This window comes from Agelaius phoeniceus, chromosome 5 (assembly GCF_051311805.1).
Source record: "Agelaius phoeniceus isolate bAgePho1 chromosome 5, bAgePho1.hap1, whole genome shotgun sequence".
NCBI classification, from domain to species: Eukaryota; Metazoa; Chordata; class Aves; order Passeriformes; family Icteridae; genus Agelaius; species Agelaius phoeniceus.
In genome coordinates, this window is record NC_135269.1 from 73,101,329 (window position 1) to 73,122,479 (window position 21,151).

Sequence of the window (21,151 nt, forward strand, 5' to 3'; positions counted from 1 at the left end):
CCCCCATCCCTCCCATTGTTCCCATCCCTCCCATCCTTTTCCATCTCTCCATCCCTCCTCATCCCTCCCATTGTTCCCATCCCTCCCCATCCCTCCCCTATATTCCCAAATCTTTTCCATCTCCCCATCCCTCCCATTGTTCCCATCTCTCCCATTGTTCCCATCCCTCCCGTTGTTCCCATCCCTCCCCAGTATTCCCAAACCTTTTCCATCTCCCCATCCCTCCCATTGTTCCCATCCCTCCCAAGCTCCGTTCCCATCCCTCCCCTCGCTCCCTCCCGCTCTGGCTCCCACTTCCCGGCTCCTTCCCAAGCTCCTTCCCGGCGCTCCCGGATTATCCCGGCTCTGATGTCACCCCTGCGGCTCCGCTGGGAGGGACCTGCGGCCGCCGCCCCCTCCCGCCGCTCCTAGAGCCCATCTGGGGAGGGGGCTCCATCCCTCCCTCCCTCCCTCCATCCATCCATCCATCGCTGGATCATTCCCGGCTTTTCCCAAGGATGCTCCTTCCCCCCAGCTCCTGGCAATCCGTCACTTAGCAACGCCCGAGGGGGGGAAATTTTGGGATCGAATCCGCCGGGATGAGGATTTAAACTCTGCCCCGCTCCTGCCCGGCCAGCGGCGAGGAGGCAGCGCCGCTTCCATCCAAGAATCCCGGTTTTTATTCCCGCGGGAGACGCGCTTGGCAAGTGTGGGAAGAGACGATTCCCGATGGGGCTCCGCGTTTGACGGGCGAAGCTCCGGATCCCGAAATTCCCGAAATTCCTGCGTGGGCTCCGTTATCCCTGCATTCCTGCGAGGGCTCCGTATCCCTGCATTCCTCTGCAGGTGACTGCGAGGGGCCCGGTGGGCAGCAGGGAACATCCACGATTTCTTCTGCTGCTTCTTCTTTTTTTTTTTAATTCCCTCCTCCTCCTCCTTTTCCTCCTTTTCCTCCTCCTCCTCCACGCCGAGGCAAAAGTCGCTTCCGTCTTTTTGGTGTGACTTTGGGCGAAAAAAAAAAAAAAAAATCCAGGAGGAAAAAAAGAAAAAAAAAAACCAAGAAAAAGAAAAAAGAGAGAGAGAGAAAGAAAGAAAGAGAAAGAAGGGGAGGGGAAGCAGCGATCCCTGCGGAGATGAAAGGCTGGATGCGAAGAGTGACAGAGGCCACCCCTGGCTGGTGACAAAGGCCACCCCCGGCTGGTGACAGGGCCACCCCCGGCTGGTGGCAGCGGCCACGGCGCTGGCAGCGATGGTGCTGCGCTCTAACCCTGGCATCATTCTCTTGTGCTCTTTCCTGCCCAGTGACTACATCATCGAGGAGAAGACGGCCGTGCTGCAGAAGCGGGAGCATGAGGGCTTCGGCTTCGTCCTGCGCGGGGCCAAAGGTAAGCCCGGATCCGCTTTTCCAGGCGTTTTTTCCCAGGATTTCTCTTTTTTTCCGTTTTTTTTTTTTTTTTTCCAGGGTTTTTTGGTTTTTTTCCCCGTGGATTTTTTCCGGCGTGGTTGTGCAGCGCTGGCGGGGATCGGGCTGGGGCGGTGGCGTGGAATGGGGTCGTGGGTTTGGGGTTTGGGGTTTTGGTTTGGTGCTGGCGGTGCCTCGGGATTTTTGGGAATTTTCACTCCTTCTCCGTCAGGGAATGAACGGCTCAGGGTTCTCATTCCCGCTAATCCTGCGGGGCTCCGAAGGGATTTTCCTTCCCTGGTCGGTTCGGTGGCGTGGTCTGGGGTTGTGGGTTTGGAGTTCCGGGGGTTGTGGTGCTGGTTGGTGCTGCTCAGGGTGCCTTGGAATTTTTGGGAATATTCAGTTCACTTCCCTGAGGGAATGAGCAGCCCCTGCTCAGCTCCGGAGCCCCATTCCCAGCCATCCTGGGGGGCTCCAAAGGGATTTTCTTCCCCGGGTTTCTCCGGTTCAATGCCGTGTCCTGGTGCCATCGTGGCTCTCTCGGAATTTTGGGGGTTTTTGGTGTTGGTGGTGCCTTGGAATTTTTGGGAATTGTCGCTGCTTTTCCCTGGGAGAATGAATGGCTCATGGTTCTCATTCCTGGGATTCTCATTCCCAGGCTCCAGAGGGATTTTCCTCCCCGGCTCGTTCACTGTCGTGGTCTGGGGTTGTGGATTTGGGGTTTTGGGGGGGGAGGTCTGGTGCTGGTGATGCCTTGGAATTTGTAGGAATTTTCACTCCTTTTCCCTGTGGAAATGAGCAGCCCTTGCTTGGCTCGGGATCCTCATTCCCAGCAATCCTGGGGGGCTCCAAGGGGATTTTCCTCCCTGGATTTCTCCGGCTCAGTGCCGTGTCCTGCTGCCATCGTGGCTCCCGCAGAATTTCGGGGGTTGTGGTGCTGGTGCTGCTCATGGTGCCTTGGAATTTTTGGGGAATTTTTGCTCCCTTTCCCTGGGAGAATGAATGGCTCCGGAGCCCCATTCCCAGCAATCCTGGGGGGCTCCAAGGGGATTTTCCTCCCTGGATTTCTCCGGCTCAGTGCCGTGTCCTGCTGCCATCGTGGCTCCCTCACATTTTTGGGCAGGTGCTGCTCGTGGTGCCTTGGAATTTTTGGGAATTGTCGCTGCTTTTCCCTGCGGCATGAACAGTTCAGGATTCTCATTCCCGGGATTCTCATTCCCAGGCTCCAGGGGGATTTTCCTCCCTGGCTTGTTCGGTGTCTTGGTCTGGGGTTGTGGATTTGGGGTTTTGGAGGGGCTTTGGTGCTGGTGGCTTGGAATTTTTGGGAATTGTCGCTGCTTTTCCCTGAGGGATGAACGGCTCAGGATTCTCATTCCCAGTAATCCTGGGGGGCTCCAAGGGGATTTTCTTCCCTGGATTTCTCCGGTTCTCTCCAGTTCTGTGCCGTGTCCTGCTGCCATTGTGGCTCTCTCGGAATTTTGGGGGTTTTAGTGCTGGTGGTGCCTTGGAATTTTTGGGGAATTTTCACTTCTTTTCCCCCATGGAATGAACAGCCCGGGATTCTCATTCCTGGTTATCCGGGGAGGGGCTCCAAAGGGATTTTCTTCCCTGGGTTTCTCCAGTTCTGTGCAGTGTCCTGCTGCCATCGTGGCTCTCTCGGAATTTTCAGGAGATTTTCTGTGGGTGCTGCTTGGAATTTTTGGGAATTGTCACTTTGCTTCCCAGAGGGATGAGTGGCCCCTGCTCAGCTCCAGAGCCCCATTCCCAGCAATCCTGGGGGGCTCCAAAGGGATTTCCTTCCCTCATTCTGTCCTCTCCTTTCCCACTTTCTGGGGATTTTGGTGTGGATGCTGCTTGGAATTTTTGGGAATTTTCACTCCTTTTCCCTGTGGGAGTGAACAGCCCCTGCCCAGCTCCATCCATGGCTTTCTGGGGTTGGAGTGCTCGGAGCTTTTCCCTGGATTTTGGCTGGGGACAGTCGGGGGCTTTTGGGATCCCTGGGGAAAACCGGGAGAGCTTTTCCTGCTGCTCCCACCCCGGAGCTCATTCCCGGCTCATCCCAGGGCTCTCCCAGGGCCGGGATCTTTCCTGGGAGTTTCCCATGGCTCCTTTGGCCAGAATTCCACCTTTTTGCTGCAAAAAAAAAAAAAAAAAAGAATCCCTTGTAGACTTGGGAATGTTCCTATGGATCTAGGGAAGAGGAGGCGGGAAAAGCTCGGGATGGAGGGACCTCTCCACCCCCGGCATTCCCAGGAGCAGAGGGACAGCGGAGCTGTTTTCCATGTGGGAGGAAAGCTGGGAAGAGCTGCAGATCCAGGCTGGAATGGGATTTTCCAGGAGAACTCCTGGATTTCTGTCCCTTCTGTCCCTCCTGTCCCAAGGTTTGCATCCCAGTGGGAATTTCCCTCCCATTCCCTATGGATTTCCCATCTGTGGAGCCCCAAGTGAAACTTCAGGGCCCAAAATGGCATCCATGGGGTTTTTTCCTGGGATCAATCCCACAGCTTTTGTGTCAGAAAAAAAAATGGGAAATTTAATCCCATTCCCTGGGTTTTTCTTCCTCTTTTTTTTCCTTCCTGGCTCTCCTGCCATTCCCGGTTTCCCTTCATGTGCTGAGGCTGAGGGAAGCACTTGGAGTGGGCATGGAGCATGTGGGATTTGGGAATTCTGTGGGATTTGGGAATTCTGTGGGACACAGGGAGGTCATGGATGCAGAGGGGTCCTGGCCTGGAAGATCCAGAATCTGGGAATGCTCCCTCTGCAGAAGCATTCCCAAGTTGGGGAAGTGGCTTGGAATCCCCCCCATTTCCTAGCCCCTCATCCCGGTATTCCATGGATTTTGGGCCGGAATTCCATGGATTTTAGACCCGGAGTTGTCCCTGTCCATGTCACCACTGCTCCCTTTGGATTTTCCTGGAAAACCACTCCAGGCCTGTGGGGAAAAGAGGGAAAAGGAGCTGGAAAAGGCAGGGCTGGAAAAGGCGGGGCTGGAGCTCCATCCCGGGCAGGGGGAGGGAGGCGGATTTTGGGATGATCCTTGAAGAAATTTGCTCTTCCTGCTGCAAATTCCTGCCTGGAATTTTTCCCACTCCATGGGAAAAGGCCCTGCCCACCCTGGGGTCCTTCCCAGCCCATCCCAGCTCCGGCTCTTCCCAGTTCCTGAGGGGAACATCCCATCCCGTTCCCTCCCAGGGATCGGAGTTATTCCCGTTTATCCCAGCCCCTGCGGCTCTCAGAGCTGGCTTTGCCCCACGTCCAGTCCCTTGGGAATTCCCAGGGATCATGGAATGCCATCCTGGAATGGGATGAGCTTTGAGGGCCCTTCCCACCCAACCCATTCCACAATTTTATGGAAAACAAGGATGTGTCCTGAAATCCAAATTAAGGGAACGAATCCAAGTTTTTGCTGGATGGGATGAGCTTTCCTTGGTGTGCCTGGAGAGATCCGGGTCATTCCCAAAATTCCTAAGATTATTCCTTCCTGTGGATCTTCTGAAGGAGCCAATCCCAAGGGAAAGGAGGAAAGGGAACAGCCTGGAGCTGGACTGGGGGTTGGATATTCCAGCTGGGAATTCCCTGAGCTCGGAACTTGCCAGGATCTATGGAATCAGTGGATCCTTTGGGAATTCCATGAGCTCTGGCGCTTGCCAGGATCCATCGAGGATTGAAGGATCCTTTGGGAATTCCCTGAGTTTGGAACTTTCCGGGATCCCTGGGATGGGGACCTGCTCCAACTGCCTCACCACTCCAGGGATGACCAGGATGGGAATTGGTGCTTCCAGGATGGAATTTTGTCCTCCTGGATGGGATTTTGGTGTCCCCAGGATGGAATTTGGTGCTTCCAGGATGGAATTTGATTCCCCAGGTTGGGTTTGGTCACTCAGGATGGGATTTTGGTGTCCCCAGGATGGAATTTGGTTCTCTGGGATAGATTCGTTGTTCCCAGGATAGGATTTGGTGCTTCCAGGATGGAATTTGGTTTTTCCAGAATGGAATTTGGTGCTTCCAGGATGGAATTTAGTCCCTCCAGGCTGGGATTTAGTCCCTCCAGGATTGACATTCCCCAGGATGGGATTTGGTTCTCCAGGGTGGATATGGTGTCCCTGGGATGGGATTTGGTGCTTCCAGGATGGAATTTTGTCCCCCTGAATGGGATTTGGTGTTCCCGGGATGGGATTTGGCTCCCTCCAGGATGGATTTTGGAGCTCCCAGGCCTTCCTGGTGACCCGGCTCTGCCAGGGCTTCTCCAGCAGCTGGCTCTGGAATTCCAGCTGGGAATTGTGGGAATTTAAGCCTGGGAATTCCCAATTCCCCAGCCAGGGCCGTGGTGACTCCTCAGGGGTTCCGATAGCGCTTCCCAGAATTCCAGGTCTGGAGTTTTGGTGGGAAAGGCTGAACCTCCTGGTCAGAGAATCCCCCTCATTCCCAGTGGGAGCTTCCTGGATTTAATTCCCAACTTTTTGGTTTGGTTCTCCCATTGGATGGGAGACTCTTCCCATTGGATTTCTTCCCTGGGAGGGCATTTAGGGATAGATTTTCCATGATTTCCACACCTGGAGCATTCCCTGGATCGGGTTTGGTCCCAAACTGGTTTTGGGAATGGCTGAGCTGGGAGAGGCGGATCAGGATTCCCAGGATTTGCCGGGAGCAGGGATGTCCTTCTGCTCTCCCTTCTCCAGTCCCAGGGGTTGTAAAACCTGGGAGAAAAATTCCTAAGGCCAGGACAGGGCTTGGAGCACCGTGGGATAGTGGGAAGTGTCCAAGGGTTGGAATTGGGTGGGATTTGGGTCCCTTCCCACCCAAACCATTCCAGGGGGAGCTCCAGTGCTCCCGACACCAGGAGGACCTGGAAATCCCGGAGCAAATCCAGAGGGTTGGATCAGCTTCCCTCTGAAAAACTGGGAATGCTCCCCTGGAGAAGGGAGAGATCCAGGGAGAGCTTCCAGCACATTCCAAGGCCTGCAGGGGCTCCAGGAGAGCTGCAGAGGGACTGGGGCCAAGGCCTGCAGGGACAGCACCCAGGGAATGGCTCCCAGTGCCAGAGGGCAGCCAGGGATGGGATCTTGGCAATGAGGAATTCCTGGCTGGGCTGGGATTGCCAGAGCAGCTGGGGCTGCCCCTGCATCCCTGGCAGTGCCCAAGGCCAGGCTGGAGAAATCTGGGATGGTGGGAATTGTCCCTGTGTCCCTTTGTCCCCTCCTGGATAAAATTCTGCTCCTGGAATTATTCCGCAGGGAGACAATTCCCAATTCCCGAGCATTTTCCCATTTGCCAAATCCTTCAGGCTCTGGCAGCGCTTCCCAAATCCTGGATCACGACGTGCACCCACCGTGGGCTGGTGGCTCTCAGCCCACGGAAAAAGCTGGAAAAGTGCCTGGAATGACACATGGATAACTCAGGGGATGGATGGGCATGGGATGCGGTGGGATCCATGGGAATGTGGGATTCGCTCCGTGAAATTTATCCCAGAGAATCCATGGCTGGGATCCCTGGACGTGTCCAAGGCCAGGTCGGACACTTGGAGCATCCTGGGATCACAGGAGCTGAGATCCTGGAAGGATCCTGGAGGGTTTGGAGAGCGCTCCAACATTCCGTCGGAATGTCTAAAAATAGGGATGAGCTGTCAAGCGTTTGCCACTTCTCCCGGGAAAGGCAGAAATCGTGGAAAGCCGTTGGTGGGAAGCAGCTGAGAAGCTTCAGCACAGGGAGGGGTGGCAGGGAAAGGTTCCCTGGGTGCGATCCGTGCCGGAGTGGAAAAATCCCGCCTAAAATGTGGGAGAAAAAACGGAGAGAGGAGGAAAAGTCTTGGATCTGGGTGGAAACGGAGGCTTGGTTTGGCGGGAAGGGAGGGGAACGCTGGGAATGTCGCTGGAAGGACGTCAAAGGAGAGGCCACCGGGGTCACCTCAGGGATCTGGGATCCATCCACTCCTAAAAATCCGTTTCTTGGGATAATCTGTAGGGATGAGAGTTTCTCCTGGCTCCTGATCCGCTCCAGGCGGATTTGGGAATGAGGAGACCCTGCGGCTCCGTGGGAAGGACTCGGCTGGAAGTGAGAGGGATGAGGGAAAACTTGGGATAAGGAGGGTGGGAAGGATTGAATGGATGGATTTTCCTCAGGCTGGATTTTCCCAGCGGGAATTTCTCCCATTTTTCAGAGCTCATGTGGGTCCAGGTGGATCCTCTGGATCCATTCTGGAAGCCAAAGGTTTGGGATCGACCCAGGGTGGAGTTCACGGATCCTGGGAATGGAAACCATTGGAAAACTTCCTGGGCCGTGCCCGTGGGATCTCCTGGATCCTGGGGGATCCTTGGGATGGGCTGGGAGGTCCTTCCCAGGCAGGCCCCGCTGGGGTTGGGGAATTGTGGAATCCTTGCCCATGGAATGCCGGCAGTGCCTCAGGAAGGGCCCCCGAGCCCCCAAGGATCCGTGCAGGGAGAGCCCGGGAAATGTGGGATGTGGCCCGGGCTGGGGCCAGGGCAGCTCTGCCGGGATCGGGGCAGGGATCGGGAATGTCCTTCTGGGCCTGCCCAGCTCCTGCCAGGAGCCAGCGGGGATCGGGATCTGCTCCAGGGAATGAGCCCCGGGAAAAGAGGGAGCGGCCTCAGCCTGGGCCAGGGCAGGCTCAGCTCTGGGATTTGGGATCGTTTTCCATGGAAAGGGCTCAGGCCTTGGCAGGGGCTGCCCAGGGAGCTCTGGAGTCGCCGTCCCTGGAGGTGTCCAGGGAATCCCCGTTCCTGGTGGGATCCAAATCCATGTGGATGCAGCACTTGGGCACATGGATCGGGGGTGGCCTCGGCAGTGCTGGGAACGGTTGGATTCGATGTTCTCCAAGGGATTTTCCAACCCAAATGACTCCGTGACTCCATCATTGATTCCATGACTGATTCCATTATTGGTTCCGTCATTGATTCCATTGTTAGTTCCATGACTGAGTACATTGTTTATCCCATCCTGGATTCCATCACTGATTCCTTCTTTGATTCCTTCATTGATTCCTTCACTGATTCCATTATTAGTGCCATTATTGATTCCATCTTGGATTCCTTCATTGATTCCATCTTGGATTCCATCTTGGATTCCTTCTTTATTCCTTCATTGATTCCATTATTAGTACCATCATTGATTCCATCATCAGTTCCATTATTGATTCCATCTTGGATTCCTTCATTGATTCCATCTTGGATTCCATCATTGATTCCTTCTTGGATTCCATTATTGATTCCATATTGGATTCCATCTTGGATTCCTTCATTATTTCCATCATTGATTCCAATACTGATTCCACCACGGATTCCATCACTGAGGTGGGAACAGGGGCGGGACAAGGGCTGGGATTCAAATCCATGAATCCATGGATGTGGCACTTGGGGACACGGATCAGGGGTGGCTTCAGCACTGCTGGGAACACTTGGATTTGATGCTCTCCGAAGGATTTTCCAACTCATAATTCCATCATTGATTCCATTATTGGTTCCACCTTGGATTCCATTGTTGATTCCTTCATTGAGTCCACCTTGGATTCCATCATTGATTCCATTATTAGTTCCATTATTGATTCCATCTTGGATTCCTTCATTATTTCCATCATTGATTCCATCTTGAATTCCATCATTGATTCCTTCTTGGATTCCATTATTGATTCCATCTTGAATTCCTTCATTATTTCCATCATTGATTCCATCATTGATTCCAATACTGATTCCACCTCGGATTCCATCACTGAGGTGGGAACAGGGGCAGGACAAGGGCTGGGATTCAAATCCATGAATCCATGGATGTGGCACTTGGGGACACGGATCGGGGGTGGCCTCGGCACTGCTGGGAGCAGTTGCACTCCGAGGCTTTTCCAGCTCTGTAATTCCACGATTTTAGGAATGCTGTGCACGGGCTGAGCCTTCCCTTACGGAATTTCCTTGGAAATCCCTCAGTTCCCCTTCCCGTTGTGTTTTCCAGCCGAGACCCCGATCGAGGAGTTCACGCCCACGCCAGCATTCCCAGCGCTGCAGTACCTGGAATCCGTGGATGTGGAAGGAGTCGCCTGGAGAGCGGGATTGCGCACGGGGGACTTTCTGATCGAGGTGAGCTCCTCCCGGAATTCCACCCCTTCCCAGGGAATTTTGGGAATTGCCCAGGGGTTTTGGAATTCTACCAGGCATGGGTCAGGAGGAGCCGGAGTCCTCCAGGTCATGGAACTTCCAGAGGTTCTTTGGGTGTGGATCCAGAGGGATCCCGGAGCCCTCCAGGTGTGGATCAGGAGGATCTGGAATTCTCCAGGTGTGGAGATCCAGAGGGATCCAGAGTCCCTCGGTGCCAGTGAATCCCCTTGGAATTGTGGCTGCTCCATCCCGTGGAAAACACACCGGGATTTTCAGGGTATTCCCTGAATTTGTTGGTGCTTTAGGGATTTTCCTGGCTGGAGGAGGAACTTGGGATGTTCCCATGGGATTGGTGGGACCAGGACAGGGCTGGAGTTTAGAAAGGCGGATAAAAGGTTTCCCAGTGGGAAATCCAGGGAATGGTTCAGGGACTGGATCCAGGCACTGCTTTGCTTGGAAATGGAATGTGCAGAGAGTTGGGATTGGGACGGATCCTGCCAGGCTGGGAGAGCTGGGAATGTTCCCCTGGAGAAGGGAGGGATCCAGGGAGAGCTTCCAGCACATTCCAGGCCTGAAGGGCCTCCAGGAGAGCTGCAGAGGGGCTGGGGCCAAGGCCTGCAGGGACAGCACCCAGGGAATGGCTCCCAGTGCCAGAGGGCAGCCAGGGATGGGATCTTGGCAATGAGGAATTCCTGGCTGGGCTGGGATTGCCAGAGCAGCTGGGGCTGCCCCTGCATCTCTGCAGTGCCCAAGGAAAAGTTGGAGCAGCCTGGGATGGTGGGAAGTGTCCCCGGAATGAGCTTTGAGGTTCTTCCCACCCAAACCATTCCAGGATTCTATTTGGGATAAATTTCTGGCATTTTGTGCTGCAGGATGTGCTTTGGGTGGGAATCTGATCCTGATTTTCTCCACACTGAGGATTTCAGGCTCTGTCTCCATGGAAAGCTGGGAGGAGACCTGGGACATTCCCACTCCTGCTTGTCCTGACCAGTGAAGGAGGAAAACAAAGCCTGGAGGGATTTGGGATGGCTGGGGGCTCCTTTCCATGGAGAAATTCCCAAAAATCCAATCCAAACCTGCCCTGGCCCAGGCTGAGGCCGCTCCCTCTTTTCCCGGGGCTCATTCCCTGGAGCAGATCCCGATCCCCGCTGGCTCCTGGCAGGAGCTGGGCAGGCCCAGAAGGACATTCCCGATCCCTGCCCCGATCCCGGCACAGCTGCCCTGGCCCCAGCCCGGGCCACATCCCACATTTCCCGGCTCTCCCTGCATGGATCCCTGGGGGGCTCGGGGGCCCTTCCCGAGGCACTGCCGGCATTCCATGGGCCAGGATTCCACAATTCCCCAACCCTGGTGTGGTTTGGGTTGGAAGAACCTCCCAGCCCATCCACTTCCAACCCCTGGACACCTCCCACCATCCCAGGCTGCTCCAGCCCCAGTGTCCAGCCTGGCCTGGGGCACTGCCAGGGATGCAGGGGCAGCCCCAGCTGCTCTGGCAATCCCAGCCCAGCCAGGAATTCCTCATTGCCAAGATCCCATCCCTGGCTGCCCTCTGGCACTGGGAGCCATTCCCTGGGTGCTGTCCCTGCAGGCCTTGGCCCCAGTTCCTCTGCAGCTCTCCTGGAGCCCCTTCAGGCCTGCAATGTGCTGGAAGCTCTCCCTGGATCCCTCCCTTCCCCAGGAGAACATTCCCAAATTTCCCAACCCAACTCCAGAGGGGTTCCAGCCTTGGAGCAGCTCCAGAGCCTCCTCTGGATTCATCCCAGTGGATTCAGGAGCTGTTTTGGGAATTCCCTGAGCTCTTCCTTCCCCACTGGGAATTTTCCCTTTCCCTCTGAGCTCTGGGAGCTCCTTTTATCCGTGGAATCCAATTTCCGGATTTTCCTCCTCTCCGCCTTTTCCATGGATAATTTCCCAGCTCCAGCCTGGCATATTCCCTGAACTTCCTTTTGGGGCCAGTGTGACACCGGGAATGTCCCTGCTCAGCGCCCGGGAGAGGCTTCCCAAAATCCTGGAGCTGTTCCCATGTGCTTCTCCTCAGAATCCCAGGATCCCTGGGCTTGGAAAAGAATTCCAAGGGCGCCGAGCCCAAGCTGGGCCTGATCCCCAGCCCAGAGCACCGAGTGGAATTCCAGGAATTCCCTGGACACCTCCAGGGACAGGGGCTCCAAAGCTCCCTGGGCAGCCCCTGCCAAGGCCTGAGCCCCCTTTCCATGGGGAAATTCCTGTGGATTCCAAGCTTCCAGAAATCCTCCAGGTGTGGATCCAGAGGGATCCAGAGCCCTCTGGGTGTGGATCAGGAGGTTCTGGAATTCCAGAGATGTGGATCCAGAGGGATCCAAAGTCCTCCACACATTGAAGCTTCCAGAAGTTTTCCAGATGTGGATCCAGAGGGCCCTGAGGTCCTCCAGGTGGTGGAACTGCCAGGAGCGCTCCAGGCGTGGATGAGGAAGTTCTGGAATTCTCCAGGTGTGGATCCCAAGGGATCCGGAGGGATCCGGAGTCCCCACATTCCCTTTGGGAATTGGGTCACTCCTGGAGGTGTTCCGAGCTGCCCTCGGTGCCAATTCCAGCCCTGAATTCCATTCGGGAAGGCGCTGGCAGGAATTCCTCCCGGAAAATCTGGAGCAGCCTCTGGAACAGCCACAGTTTAGGCTGGAAATCAGGAAAATTCCTCCTGGAGGGAGGCAAATCCCAGTGGATTCGGGAGACCCGGATCCAGGGTGGCCCTGGCAGAGCTGGGAATTCTGGGATTTGATCTCCAAAGGCTTTTCCAACCTCCAACAATTCCATGATCCCATGAACCACATTCCGGGAATGGCTCCATGAGGAAATTCCCGGTGCCAGGCTGGGGAATTGCCAAGATCCAACCTCTCCGGGGGGGGGGAAATTGGGAAAATCCCGCCGGAATTCCAGAGGAAAATCCAGGATTTCCAGCCTTTTGTCTCCCTCCCTCCTGGGAGGTTTTCAGTCCTGGAATTTTTTCCATGAGGAGCCTTGAAAGTGGAGAACTTTGACCACTTCCATGAGAATTCCATGATTCCTTGAGGATCCATGTGGGAATTCCTCAAGGATTTGGGATATAGACATGGCTGGAAATCCATGGATATTTCCAGGATTTAGGGACGGATTTTATTGTTATCCCGAGGTTTTTTGAAGGGAAAACTGGAATGAGAGATCCAGGTGGGATCCCAGCATCTCCTGGGGAGGTTTGGATGGGATATTTGGGAATGCTGCTCCATGGAAAAGATTGGGAAGCTTTGGAAGGAGCTGTGGTGGAGTCAAATCCTTGGGAATGTTCAAAAAAACCTGGATTTGGGAATGTGGGTTAGTGGTGGTCTCTGAGGGCTTTTCCAACCTCAACAATTCCATGATTTTCTTTGGGAATGAGGAAAAAATGCTGCTCTGGGCAGTGGTGGGAATGGGATGATCCCATCCCAACCGTTCCATGGTCCCAATGAACAAAATTCCAGAGTTTTTTTTAAGGACACGGAGCCCAAAAATACAGGAGGGGAGAGGGGAAAAAAATCCTCTGGGACAAAAAATTCCCCCTCTGGAATTGCAGGAATGAGGGAGCGCTGAAACATTCCCGGATCCTCTCCCTGCTGGAAAGGTCAGGAAGCAAAAAAGGCAGGAAATGCGGATAATTCCGGCTCCGGAGCGTGGGAGGTTGATAAAAAGGATCCGAGGAAATATCAAAGGCCGGGATTTCGGATCATTGGGAATTTGGGAGCATTGGGGGGAAAAAAAAAAAAAAAGAAAAAAAAAAAAGGAAAGAGGCTGATCCAGCTCCAGTTTTTTATGGAAATGCTCGAAATTTGGGATATTCTGGTGTGGGGAAAAAAAAGCTGGAATGTTCTGCTCCGAGTTGGGAGCGAATGCGGAGCTCGGATTTCTCCAGGAGATGGCTCAGAACACGAAGTTTCCCAGTAACCAAGGAGAGAGGAATTCCTAAAAATATCCATTCCCAAATTACCGGGCTGGGAGAGCGGATCCCGGAGATCTGCGGGAGGGGGCTCTGGGAATGCTGCTCAGCCCTGGAATTCCGGAGGCTCGGGATGAGCATTGGGCTCTCCCAGTTTTCCGGAGGGAGGGAATTGAGGGAAATCAAGGCAGGGATGAACGGGGAGCACAGGGAATTCCAGGATTGAAATCCCAAGGAATTCCGTGGGGGTGGAGGTCAGGTTCAGGTTATCCCAAGGGTTTTGTTGGAATTCCTTCAAATTCAGGTGGAAGTAAATAGAATTTTAGGAGTGGGAGACAATTCCCAACAATTCCCTGGCTGGATCCAGGTGGGAATCGGGATCTGATCCCAGGGAAAAGGGACAGGATGAGAGGGAATGGCCTCAAGCTAAGCCAAGAATGGAATATTTGGGAAAAATCCTTTGTGGAAAAGTTTGGGAAGGATTGGAATGGGCTGAGCAGGGCAGTGGGAATCGCCATTCCCAAGGGGTTTCAAATCCATGGATCAGGGGTGGGAATGGCAGTGCTGGGAATGCTCCTGGCGGGATTTCCAGCCTCAGAGATTCCCAGATTCCAGGATTTCATTCCCAGCCTGGGAAATGCTGACGGGAGAACCTTGGGAATTTCCCATTCCAGCAAACCCTGCCGGGCAGGGAATGGAGGTTCTAGGCTCGGGAATTCCCTTGGGAAAAGGGAATTCTCCCAGGAATTTCTAGATTTCTCCTGGATTCTTTGGTTGGATGTGGCAGATCCTGGAAGGACAAAGTTCCTGAGCTCCCTGAAATTCCCACTTGGATCCTGGATGGGGGATGGATCCAGCAGGATTGGGATGGGAGCTGGGAATGATTCAGGAGGTGGGAAAAGGGATGAGGATCCAGGAATTCCTGGCTCTGGAATGCAGGTGTGGAATTCCAGCAGTTTGGAAGGAGCTCAGTGCACATGGAGAGAATTCCCTGGAAAACCATCCCATGGATTCCAGTGAATCCCATGGGAATTGTTTTTCCAGGGAATTCTCTCCATTCTGAACACTCCCTGATCAGACACTCCAAAAAGCCCGGGAAAACCCCTTTTTTTTTTGTTTCTTTTGGAATCTCCCAGCAGGAATTGGCCATTCCCATCATTCCCATCTCCTCCTCACCATCACCGGGCGCTGATTCCCGAACGCCGCAAAAAAGACGGGAAAAGCTGGGGGAAAAAAAAAAAAAAAAAAACAACAGGAAAAATGGGATTTTTTGCGGACCATTTCAGTTTTTTTTTTTTTCCAGCTGGGAATTCTGATCCATGTTTGTTTTTCCCCCGGGAGCGCAGGTGAACGGCGTGAACGTGGTGAAGGTGGGGCACAAGCAGGTGGTGGCGCTGATCCGGCAGGGCGGGAATCACCTCCTGATGAAAGTCGTGTCCGTCAGCCGCAAGCCCGACTCCGAGGAGGGATCCCGCAAAAAGGGTGAGCCGCAATTCCCGGGAATCCCGCCGCTCCGGGGGCTCGGGACGGCGCCGGGGCGGCCCCGGCGAGGAGAGGGAGTGGCGGGGGTGGAAAATCCTGGGGTGGGATGCGCCGGGTTTTGGGATGCGCTGGTTTTTGCCGTGCGTCTGTTTTTTGGGATGTGCCGGGTTTTGGGATGCGCCAGTCCCAGGATGCGCCGATTTTTGGGATGTGTTGAAGTTTGGGGTGTGCCGGTTTTTGGGATGTGATAATTTTTGGGATGTGTCCATTTTTTTCTAGGATGTGCCAGTTTTTGGGATGTGTCCATTTTCTAGGATGTGCCAGTTTTTTGGGATGAGCCGACTTTTGGGATACGCCAGTTTTTGGGATGAGCCGGTTTCTGGGATGTGCCAGTTTTTGGGATGTGTTGATGTTGGGATGTAGCGGTTTTTGGGATATGTCCGTTTTTTGGAATGTCCCAGTTTTTGGGATGTGCTGGTTTTTGGGATATGTCGGGTTTTGGGATGCGCCAATTTCAGGATGCGCTGATTTTTGGGACGTGTTGATGTTTGGGATACGCCAGTTTTCGGGATGTGCTGGTTTATGGGATTTCATGGATTCCGGGGATTCAGGGAGGGCTGGAGCAGCCCCAGCAAGGAGAGGGAGCGGCAGGGGTGGAAAATTCCAGGTGGGAAGCGCCACTTTTTTGGGATGTGCTAATTTTTGGGATACACCAATTTCAGGATGTGCCAGGTTTTGGGATGTGTTGGCATTGGGATGCAATAATTTTTGGGATGCAATGATTTTTGGGATATGTCCATTTTTTTGGGATGCACCAGTTTTTGGGATGTTCCCAATTTTGGGATGCACTGGTTTTTGGGATACACCCAGTTTTGGGATGCACCAATTTCAGGATGTGCCGCTTTTTGGGATGTGTTGGTGTTGGCATGTACTGATTTTTTGGGATGCGATGATTTTTTGGGATGTGCTGGTTTTGGGGATGTTTCCATTTTGTTCAGGATGTGCCATTTTTTTGGGGATGTGCCAGTTTTTGGGATACGCTGATTTTTGGGATGCATCAATTTCTGGATGCGCCCATTTTTGGGATGTGTTGGTTTTTGGGATGTGCTGGTTTTTGGGTTGCCCTGATTTTTGGGATACGCCAGGTTTTGGGATGCGTCAATTTCAGGATGCACCAATTTTTGGGATGTGTTGGTGTTGGGATGTGCCAGTTTTCAGGATGTGATGATTTTTGGGATGTTTCCATTTTTGGGATGCGCAGATTTTTGGGATGTTCCCATTTTGGGGTGTTCCAGCTTCTGGGATGTGAAGATTTTTGGGATGTGCCCATTTTTTGGGATGTCTTGATTTTTGGGATGTGCTGGGTTTTGGGACACATTGATGTTTGGGATGCAAAAATTTTTTGGGATTTGCTCATTTTGGTTGTGCTGATTTTTGGGATGCATTAATGTTTGGGATACAAAGATTTTTGGGATGTCCCCATTTTTGGGATGTTTCTGTTTTTGGGATGTGCCTGGTTTTGGGATGCGCCCCTTTTTTTGGATATTCCCATTTTTGGGACTTGTTGATTTTTGGGATGTGCCAGTTTCTGGGATGCGCTGATTTTTGGGAATGTGGGAGGTGGTCAGGGAAGATCAGGAAGGTCCCAGCCACATCTGTGGAATTGTGGTGTTTTTTGGGAATTGCTTGAATTCCCAAGATCAGGAATTTCTGGAATTGTGGCAAACGAGGAACAAGAGTTTTGGGAACTCATGGATGTGGGAAGGGAGGGATTTGGGGAGTCCTGGGAGGGGTTTTGGGAATCACTTTTGATTCCCATGATCTGGAATTCCTGGAATTCCCATCAGCTGCTCCAGGCTCCGGCTCCACCTGGGAATTGTTGGGATGGGAAGCAAGCCTGGGAATTTCTAGGAATGTTGTGGGGCAGGATGGTGATCCCAAAGGATCACTGGGAATTCCGGGATGGAGCCAGGGAGTCACTGTGGGAATTCCTGGGCACAGCTGGGAATCCAGAGGGATCCCAGAAAGTTCTGGGATTTAATTCCATGGGTTCTGGATTCCAGGAGCAGATCCAAGAGCTTGGGCAGGGCAGGGATTTGTCCAAAGGGACGGGAACATCTGGAAGCACAGGAAAGAGACAGGAGGGGTTTGGGGGGATTGGGACTGAAATTCCAGGGAATGGGAGCAGAGGGATGGGAAAAGAGGGTGGAATTATAGAGATGGGAAGAGGGGCTGGAATCAGGGGGATGGGAGTTTGGGAAGCAGGATTAGGATGGGATGAACAGGAGGAGGAAGATGGAAACAGGAGATGGAAGTGGAGGGATGGGAGCAGAAGGATGGGAGCAGAGTGATGGGAGCAGGGAATGGAAACAGGGATGGAAATACAGGGAATGGAAGCAGGGAATGGGAGCAGAGAGATGAGAACAGGGCATGAAAGTGGAGGGATAAAAACCGGGAACGGGGGAATGGCAGCAGGGAATGGGAACATGAGGATGGAAATGGGGAGACAGGAGGGACAGGAGGAGAGATGAGAGCTGGGATGGGAGCAGGGAATGGGAACGGGATGGGAGCAGAGGGATGGGAGCAAGGAGAGGAGCAGGGAATAAAAATGGGGGAAAGGAGCAGGGAGTGGGAGCTGGGATGGAAGTGGAGGGACAGGAGCAGGGATGGGAGCAGGGAATGGAAACACAGGGACAGGAACAGGAGAGACAGGAGAGACAGGAGCAGGAATGGCAGCAGGAATGGGAGCAGGGATTGAAGCAGAGGGATTGGAGCAGGGATGGGAGCAGGGAATGAAAATGGGGGGATAGGAGTGGGAGATGGGATCAGGGGACAGGAGAGACAGGAGCAGGGATGGGAGCGGGAGATGGGAGCAGGGATAGAAGCAGAGGGATTGGAGTAGGGAATGGAAATGGGGGAAGGAGCAGAGGGTGGAAGTGGAGGGACCGGAGCAGGAATGGAAGCAGGGAATGGAAACACAGGGACAGGAGCAGGGACAGGAGAGAGGAGCAGGAATGGAAGCTGGGCTGGGAGCAGAGGGATTGGAGCAGGGAATGGAAATGGGGGAACAGGAGCCGGAGACGGGAGCGAGGGATGGAAATGGGATGGGAGCAGGAGACAGGAGCAAGGGATGGAGGGAAACAGGAATGGAAGCAGGAACTGGAAACAGGGATGGGAGCAGGGGGGTTGGAGTAAAGAATGGGAGCAGGGATGAAATGGGGGATGGAATCAGGGGGATTGGAGTAGGGGATGGAATCAGGGGGATTGGAGTAGGGGATGGAATCAGGGGGATTGGAGCAGGGATAGAATCAGGGGGATTGGAGTAGGGGATGGAATCAGGGGGATTGGAGCAGGGATAGAATCAGGGGGATTGGAGTAGGGGATGGAATCAGGGGGATTGGAGCAGGGGATGGGAGCAGGGGATGGGAGCAGGGATTAAAGAATAGAATCAGGGAGTGGAATCAGGGGGATGGGATCAGGGATAGAATCAGAGGGATTGGAGCAGGGGATGGGAGCAGGGATGGAATCAGGGGGATGGAATCAGGGGGATGGGAGCAGGGATTAGAGTAGAGAACGGAATCAGGGAGTGGAATCAGGGGGATTGGAGTAGCGAGTGGAGCCAGGGGGATGGGAGCAGGGCTGGAGCAGGGGGATGGGAGCGGGGAATGAGGGGGGCCGGGATCGGGGCCGCTCCCAGCGCAGCACGCGGGGCTCGGGGGAGGGAAGGGAGGGAAGAGGGAAGGGAGGGAAGGAGGGAGCGCTGCTGGCACGAGGAGCTCCAATTATCCTGTCACGGCACAAAGGCACGAGCCGTGGGAACGGCTGGCAGCCTCGGGAATTCAGCCGGGAATTCAGCCGGGAATAATCCTCGGGAATTCGGCCGGGAATCAGCGCTGGGAGCCCCGGCGGGGCCGCTCGGGCCGCTCCAGCCGCTGCAGCCCGGGGTGAGCCGCTGCCCCTCGGCGCTTCCCGCCCTGCCCGGTGCCTTCCTCGTCCCGCTCCTCCGCATCCCCGCGGCCGCTTTCCCAAGGGATCCGGGGGGCGCCGGGGGGACCGGGGGGGGCCCATGGCGTGTCCCCCCCACCCCGGTGACAGCGCCTGTGTGGGCCCGGCTGGGGCTGAATCCGCCCCGCTGGATCCCTGCCGCAGGCACAGGGATCCTTGGAGCTGCCGTTGCCATGGCAATCCTGGAGCGTTATTCCAGCATTGTCAGCGAGGAGCAGCGAGGAGGAGGAGGAGGAGGAAGAGGAAGAGCTTTCCACTCATCCTCGCTGCTCCGGGAAGCGCGGGGCGGGGGGGGGGGGGGGGCGCTCAGGGAATGCGGGATCGGGAGCTTTTGGGATCATCCCGGGCCATGCGTCCTTGGGCAGCTCCCGGCCGGACGCCGGCGCTTCCATAGGGTTGGGATCCACGGCCAGGAGCAGCAGCAGCAGCAGGAGCAGGAGGAGGAGGAGGAAGAGGAGGGTGGGGTGGGCTGAGGCGCTCCGGGGGCTGCGCCGAGGCGGGAAGAGGATCCCGATCTCAGGCTGGACACATTCCCGGTTTCCCCGCATCCCTCCCGGCATCCCCCGCCTCCCCGGGGCCATGGCTCGGGCTCCGCGCTGAGCGGGGGGGGGCCCGCATTCCCGAGGGCCGCGGGCACATTCCCGGCGGGAATCATGAAGAAGTTCGCGTCCACGCGCAGCCTCAATAAGATCCTGCAGCAGTGCGACTCCTCGTCCCGGGAGTACGAGGAGATCCAGGCTGTGGAGAAGAAGTGGCACCTGCACCTGGCCACGCCGCGCAAATTCCGCGAGAAGCGGTGCAAGATGCCCTCTCTGTTCCTTGCAGCCCCGCCGCCGCCCAAGAGAGCGCCCAGCACCACCCTCACGCTGCGCTCCAAGTCCATGACGGCCGAGCTGGAGGAGCTGGGTAAGGCCGGCACCGGGACGGCGCTGGGACCCCGCAGGAGTCGCGGGAGGTGCTCGGGAGCCGCTTCCCAGCGGTTTCCCAGCGGTTTCCCAGCGGTTTCCCAGCGGTTTCCCAGCGGTTTGCATGTGCGCCGTGGGGGTGTGGGAGGCGCGGGGGAGCCGGATCCCGTCCCTGTCCGGAGGGATGTCCAGAGGATTGTCCATTGGGATGTCCAGAGGATTGTCCAGGGGGATTGTCCATGGGGATGTCCGTTGGGATGTCCGTTGGGATGTCCGTTGGGATGTCCATGGGGATGTCCATGGGGATGTCCATTGGGATGTCCATGGGGATGTCCATTGGGATGTCCAGCGCTCCGGGGGCGCGTCCCGGCGGAGGTGGCGTGGGAAGGATGTTGGGAGTCTCCAGGTGGGTGTGGAGGTGTTGGTGTGCCCCGGCCTTGGGCATCCTGCTCCTTTCTCTGCTCCTTCCCTGATCAATTCCTGATCCATTCCCTGCTCCATTCCCTGATCAATTCCTGATCCATTCCCTGCTCCATTCCCTGATCAATTCCTGATCCATTCCCTGCTCCTTTCCCTGATCAATTCCTGCTCCTTTCCCTGCTCCTCTCCCTGCTCCTTTCCCTGCTCCTTTCCCTGCTCCTTCCATTCCCTGCTCCTTTCCCTGCTTCTGCTTCTTTTCCTGCTCCTCTTCCTGATCCTCATCCTCTGCCTGCTCCTCTCCCTGCTCCTGCTCCTTTTCCTGATCCTCTCTCTTCTCTTCCTTTCCCTGCTCCATTCCCAGCTCCATTCCCAGCTCCTTTCCCTGGTCCTTTCCCAGTTCTATTCCCAGCTCCGTTCCCTGATCAATTCCTGATCCATTCCCAGCTCCTCTCCCTGCTCATTTCCGTGCTCCTTCCATTCCCTGCTCCATTCCCTGCTCCTGCTCTTTTCCTGCTCCTTTCCTGCTCCTCTCCCTGTTCCTCCTACTCCTCTTTCTGATCCTCATCCTCTGCCTGCTCCTCTCCCTGCTCCTGCTCCTTTTCCTGATCCTCTCTTCGCCTGTTCCTTTCCCTGCTCCGTTCTCTGCTCCATTCCCCGATCAATTCCCTGCTCCTTTCCCAGATCAATTCCCTGATCTATTCCCTGATCCATTCCCAGCTCCTCTCCCTGCTCGTTTCTGTGCTCCTTCCATTCTCTACTCCATTCCCAGTTCCTTTCCCTGCTCCATTCCCAGTTTCATTCCCTGCTCCATTCCCAGCTCCTCTCCCTGCTCCATTCCCAGTTCCTTTCCCTGTTCCATTCCCTAATCCTTTCCCTACTCCTGATCCTTTTCCTGCTCCTCTCCCCGTTCCTCTCCCTGCTCCTCTCCTCACTTTCC

At 55.0% G+C, this 21,151-nt stretch overlaps 1 protein-coding gene across 1 annotated transcript in view; it reads left to right on the top strand.

Moving 5' to 3' along the window:
* Positions 1-21,151, top strand: part of SHANK3 (SH3 and multiple ankyrin repeat domains 3) — a 145,358-nt gene that overhangs the window by 90,880 nt on the left and 33,327 nt on the right. The window contains 4 exon segments of the mRNA XM_077179334.1: positions 1,282-1,364; positions 9,338-9,462; positions 14,749-14,884; positions 19,715-19,795. Of these exon segments, the coding sequence (XP_077035449.1) occupies positions 1,282-1,364; positions 9,338-9,462; positions 14,749-14,884; positions 19,715-19,795 (425 nt within the window).